This window comes from Equus przewalskii, chromosome 2 (genome assembly GCF_037783145.1).
Source record: "Equus przewalskii isolate Varuska chromosome 2, EquPr2, whole genome shotgun sequence".
Taxonomy (NCBI): Eukaryota; Metazoa; Chordata; class Mammalia; order Perissodactyla; family Equidae; genus Equus; species Equus przewalskii.
This window is the reverse complement of record NC_091832.1, coordinates 108,116,503-108,122,819: the sequence shown is the minus strand read 5'-3', so window position 1 is coordinate 108,122,819 and position 6,317 is coordinate 108,116,503. Positions and strand designations below refer to the sequence as shown.

The following is a 6,317-nucleotide window of genomic DNA, read 5'->3' as shown; positions in this document are numbered from 1 at the left end:
GAATTCCCATGTTCCTACAGGGTACCCAATGAACTTATCATGTGTCAGGTACTTTTCAATGGCTGCCACAGTTGTCAACTTGTGACCAATCTTGTTTCACTGGTACCCTTCCCAACTATCTCCCCAACCCTAGACGGGGGAGGAAGCAATGTGAAGCAAATGCTAGATACCGTATTTCATGTGTAAGTGTTTCAGCTTTTACTATTCCAGCTGCTTCTAACCGTCCCTCTGTTCTGCTCTCTACCCTGCGGCTTCTGCTTGCTTGTAGTTTCACATACTTGTGACTTTTACTCACTTCTTGCCGTCTTTGTCCTCTTTAAACCTATTTCCTACCTACCGACTACTATGTGTTGCTCAGATTCAAATTCCCTAAGGAGAGGGTCTTCGAAGTTCAGTTAGTTGTCTGGTTCCTTCTGCACAGAGTTGGTAAGCTGGCCACACTGTGGTAGGTTGGCTGCTCTTGAGTCACGCGGCCTTTCCTGATCAGTCAAGTTGGCGTGATGTCAAGGTCAGTTTCCCAAAGGGGGGTTATAGCAATGGCAGCCACTTAGCAAATGATAGGCTGGTCTCTAATACTAATAAATAGTGGAAATTTAATACTGGAAAGGATATAAATTGTGAAAAAAGTGAGCCCACAGTGAGGCTAGAAATAGAAAAGTGCCTAACCACTTAATTGCCGTTATTTTATGGTCTGACCTGACTCATTTGGAGTGCTATTCTTAGATGCCACTAAGGAATCAAGGGACATTTTTTTCTGAAGGTATTTTTGTTTATAATAGGCCAAGTAATAGCATAGATCATAATGTACTGGACTGAAAGTCATGATTGACATTTAATTACTGTGTTCATCATGGACTCTGTACGTTAGACAAGCTAATAAACTGCTTTGTGCCGTAGTTTCTCCACTTTCAAAGGAGATTAGTATCTGTCCTTTTCCTCTTATATATACATAGACAAGTAAGAATAGAGAGATAAAGGTACTTTGAACTTTTATTTTAAAAAAACGTGAAATAAAGCATGGAAAAATCAAAATAATTACTATTTTCTATGTGAAGTTTTTAATGAAGTTATGAAATGAACAGTAGATTTAAGTTGTTTTTGCAGAAGATTACATATTCTAGAGCTCTAGGCTTACGGGATGGCTCCTGTTCTTTCAGTGAGGATGCAGAATGTGATGGTTCAGAGTAGGGAAAAGCATATTCTCACTTCTTACATTAGGAAGACTGCACTGTCTCACTAGTGGAAAAAAAGATTATTTGAGTTCTGTCCTCTGAAACACAAAAAGAGATCCAGATATGTATTGTCAAATCTCTTCATTTTCATCATGTACTCAAATATTTTTCTCGCCACATTGTAATGTATCTGCCGTATGTATATACCGCTGAGAACGGTGCCTGGTGCGTGGTAAGACCTATATAAATGTTAGCACTCACCTTGATTGGTACGAAAAAGAATTAAATCGTTAATCAAAACAAAAGTCTGTAGAGTTAAATGCTGAAAAAATTGACCTCCCTCTCTACCCGCTAATACACACCCGCTAAAATACAATTGCTTCAAATACATGAACTAGTACGTCATGTGAGAATATGACTAAGAGGAAACTTTTTGGGCCCTGGCAAATTGTAAAGAGGGGTAGCAGTTGAAGGTGACATTTTTGGTATCCAATAGCCTACTTGTTCTCCAGGACTCATGAGTGGACCTGCTGCATCAGAATGAATCACTTGGGGTGTTTCTAAAATCCCTAGTTCTATTTTCAGAGATTCTGACCTAGTAGGTTAACAGTGGAGATTAAATATGCAAAAACGTTTTAAGTTTCTCAGGTGTTCCTGATTCTCAGCCAGGTCTGGGAATCACTGCCTATGTAGACAAACGTAATACAGTTCTTTACCTTAGTGCATCATTTGTTTCCTATCATATTATTCAAAGTGGTAGGTATGGGGAAGTGTACAAATCCACACCCAGAGAAGACGACTGGGAGGATATCTATTAAAGTCAGAATGGTGATTCTCCCTGGATTGTGGGTTTATGGAAATATTTATTTTGCATTTGCTTTTCTTATTTCTAAGTTTTCTGGTTGAGCATATATTATTTTTATAATAATAGATGTTATAAGGAAAATATTTACAGCCAGTGCAAGATTTTAAAGACCCCATGCAATTCATGTTTTTCGCTTACCAAATATGGGGAAAAAACCCAAAATAGTCTATTAATGTGAATGTCATGTAGCTTTTTTTTTTGAATAAAGAGGCTACTTATAGAACAATGTGGGAACAATATTTATTCATCTCTTTTTAAAAATGTCACAAATCCTCTTAGAATGCCAATAAATGTACATTTTAAAGAACCTAGAACAAATTAAATCCTAATTAGCTTTTACTGCTTTTGCTTTGGCAAGAGTGGAAATATAAGCCATTGGCCAATGCTTTTAAAAGGACCAAGCAGTCAGTAACTTTATGCTTGATGAGGAGAGAAAAACAATTCTGGTACAATATAGCTTTTCCATCCACTTTGCGTTCTGGGCTGGCTCCAAGAACAATGCTCACTCCTTTTTGAAGATCCTCTTGGCTTCTACTCCTTCATATATGTAAGTCTGAAAGGTAACAAACATAGAAGAATTTGCCATTAAGATTTAAGGCTAAATTAAGAAAAAATTAAGAAAAATATTAGTAGTATTATAGCTTTGAAATGAGTTCATGGTATTTTTTTCTTGTACATGATAGCGACATTTTATACAGATACAGGATACACCCATTTTGGTTTGTAGTCACATTTTCGGTAAAAATAGGCATCGATGTATTGGACATATATAAGTTTCCTTCAATAAATAGGCATCAGAAAATATCTATATTTTTAAAATCAATAAGATTTATGAGAAAAGTAATGATTTATTTATTGGAGATAACTCAGCAACCACAAGACCAAAAGTATTGCCATGTAGTTATTTTTGTCCTTGGGAGATAGGTGTAATCTGTTTATAACTCACTTGGACCATTTCACCACCTATGATTTCTCGGATGACAGTCAGTTCATTTCCGTTGTCTAACCGTTTGAATTTTCCAACGTGTTTATTTCCCTCTGCGTTCCAACTCCCCTATATAAAAATAAAAACATCATAATAAAATAGCATTTTCCATGTGTTGGGCACTGGTCTGAGTTCTATAGATCTACTTCGTCACAGTGACCCTACGAAGTCGATGTTATTAGCTCCATTTTACAGATGATAAAAATGAGACACTGTAATTTACCTAAAGTCACAGAGCCACGATTAAACCTGGGCTTTGGGGTTCTTAGAGTATGTGCTGGTAACCGTTATGCTCGTCTCATTCAGTAGTTTGTAAATGCTGAATTTTAAGGCAGATGATCAGGGCTTCTCTTTTCTAAATCTTTCATGTTAAAAAGAGTGTCCTAAATTTAGTCATGGTTCGAATTAGTTTCATGAAGAGGCTAACAACTCTCTGCTTGTTTTAATTTGTATAATTGTTGTAGTAGTTAAAAAATGGCCATAATTGGTAAAATATTTGACAGTTTAATTATCATTGCAAACAGATATAATTTAACTGACAAATTGTGAGGATAAAAAGTTTTTTTTTTTAAGATTGGCCCAAGCTAACATCTGTACGTCTTTTTTTTTTTTTTTTCTTCTTCTTCTTCTTCTCCCCAGCACATAATCACTCAGCCACAGGGCCAGCCCGAGGATAAAAAGGTTTTTAAAAAATTAATTGAAAAATATGACTCTCTAAAATTTTATGTCTTAAACCATGTAGCATTAGACCTTTCCATTTGGTCACTCACTCATTTACTAATTTATTCGTTTATTTTATTATTTTAGTACATTTATTAAATGCCTATTTTGAGTTAGATAACTCTGAAATCTTTTGTTGTTGTCAGGTATGTAAAGTTGAAAACGCTGAGCTTTAGTTTTCTTTATAACTAGGACTGCACTCAGTCATTCAAAGGATGTTTGTCTTACTCTTATTGTTCAATCCAGATTCTTTACAGACATGTATGAAAATAAAAGCATTATATTTAAATACTCTGCCAATTTGTGCAATATGTAATGTAGATAAACTCCATTGGCCACTTCAGTCAATGAAGGAGACCTACGTTAATTAAAACATCCAATGACAGAGAGCAGAGTTTATTTTAGTATTGTGTAGAAAAGTCAAGAATGCATTGCTTATAAAAATTTCCTTACGCTGACTTCAGTTCCGTCTCCTAGCTTGTAATTAAAAGTGACACCAAGCTCAAAAACAATTTCACTTTTTCGAAAACTGCTTGATTCTTTGACCGTGAATTTTGTTCCTTCTTGTGTAATTGTCAGCTTCAAATTGTCATGAGCTGCAAGCTTCCTTTTCATTGTATCAAGACCTGCAAAGGGAAAGAGATTGGAGAAAAAAAAGTCAAAATGCCATAAGAAGTGTTTATTTTTCCAAGTTCTGTTTCATTGTTTGTTTGTTTATTTGTTTATATTTTAAGGGTGGGTAGGAAAACCTGACAGCGTTGCCTTTGCACAAGAGCATTCAGATGCTTCTGTGGAAAAAGTTCAAGCTCAGTCAGATCAAGAGTACTGATTTCAAGCTATTTTTCTAAAACTTAAGAAACGTTAAATGAAGCATAGAATTGTAAAATCTTAGAACTGAGTAATTTTTTAAAAAATTATCGGGGCCGGCCCCGTGGCACAGCGGTTAAGTTTGCACATTCCTCTTCAGCGGCCTGGGGTTCACCGGCTCGGATCCCAGGTGCAGACATGGCACCACTTGGCAAGCTATGCTGTGGCAGGTGTCCCACATATAAAGTAAAGGAAGATGGGCATGGGTGTTAGCTCAGGGCCAGACTTCCTCAGCAAAAAGAGGAGGATTGGCAGCAGATGTTAGCTCAGGGCTAATCTTCCTCAAAAAAAAAAAAATTTGCAAAAAAGTTATCAAACTTTTCATTTCAGCATTAAGTAAATCAAATTCCAGAAATGTTAAATGAAAGATTAAAAAGTATATTATTATGTTTATAAGGATGTACAACGTTAATTCCGCGTATGCGTTATTCTTTTTTTAATGCCCATTTGCTCTCCATAATGGCTTTTAAGTTTTGATCTTCGTAATTTGCTAAGTTTTCTGTGGCATTTTTAACCGTCACAAAACTGAGAAAATAAGCAAATATTATAGTTAAATCCATTATTGTAAGAATGTACAAATTTCATAAATTTAAACTTGGAATTCCTGAACTGTAGGATATAATTGATGTAGATTTTTATTTTGGGGAAATGATAGAAATTTATTTCCCCATCTTGTGCAATGTATGGGCTGCCAGAGTATTGGTATAGATATTAAAATCTGTTGAATTAAAACCGCCATAGAAACGATGTAGCATCATGAGATTTTTCCCCAAATTTTATAAGTCAGAGGAAAGGAGAATTAAGTCTCATTTATTCAGAGCTGTGAATTTTTATAGGACTCTTTTCCGTTACTTTATTCTATGCTCTTTGCTTTTCCATACCTTAGAATTCAATGTTTTCAAGTCTGGAAATTATCATTGCACACTGCCATTTTTTACTTTCTAAACCAAAAAAAGTCAGTTTTCAGTGATATAGGCTGAATTAGCAGTTAATGTGAAGCATATTTGGACCTTTTCTGTGTTTCAGAGGACAGCACCCAAGAATCTTTTCTTCCTAAAGTAAGAAGTGAGAATATCGTTCACATCACATAGTCTGGATCCTCGCTGCCACAATAGGAGCCATTCCCTAAGCCTAGAGGTTTAGAAGGAGGTAGAAAGAAAAGTGTCTGTGAGAAACAAAAGAATGAGCCACTAAAGAATTAAGCCCTTACCCATTTTTTCCAAGAACTCGTCAGAGTTCTCACTCCGGTCTACCTTCCAAGTACCATCAAACGCCATGATGTCTTGGGTCAGCCTCTGGGCAATCAGAGATTCAGATCTGTCCTTAGGAGAGAATTTATTCTATTTCTTATCTTAGAACTGACTTCACTCCGTGATGTGGAGGTTTAAAGTTCAAGAGGTCACCTAACTACCCAAATGCCAACCCATTCTAGTTGTCTTTTTATAAATTCCTTAGCTCCTCTCCTGAAATTCAACTGAATTCAAACATTATAAGCATACCTACTCTGTCTTAAACTACAATTTGTGGGCACATTTATTTCAAGAATTAGAATGCATACTGCCTAAAGATAGTTTTTCTGCTTACAAGTTCAAAGTGCACCCTGTGTTGGAGGTAATGTGATTTAGAGCATATGTCAAATAACATGTGAGAAATGAGACTATTAATGACCTATCCCTTTTTTACAATAGCAATCATCTTGTAAAGGAAG

General features: G+C 35.8%; 1 protein-coding gene across 1 annotated transcript; it reads right to left on the bottom strand.

Moving 5' to 3' along the window:
* Positions 1-2,255: 2,255 nt before the first annotated feature.
* FABP2 (fatty acid binding protein 2) lies at positions 2,256-6,015 on the bottom strand. The gene is made up of 4 exons (XM_008533163.2): positions 5,820-6,015; positions 4,196-4,368; positions 2,984-3,091; positions 2,256-2,590 (listed from the first exon to the last, which is right to left on the bottom strand). The coding sequence occupies exons 1-4, from the start codon at positions 5,884-5,886 to the stop codon at positions 2,540-2,542; spliced, it is 399 nt and encodes a 132-aa protein (XP_008531385.1). The 5' UTR covers positions 5,887-6,015; the 3' UTR covers positions 2,256-2,539.
* Positions 6,016-6,317: the final 302 nt, after the last annotated feature.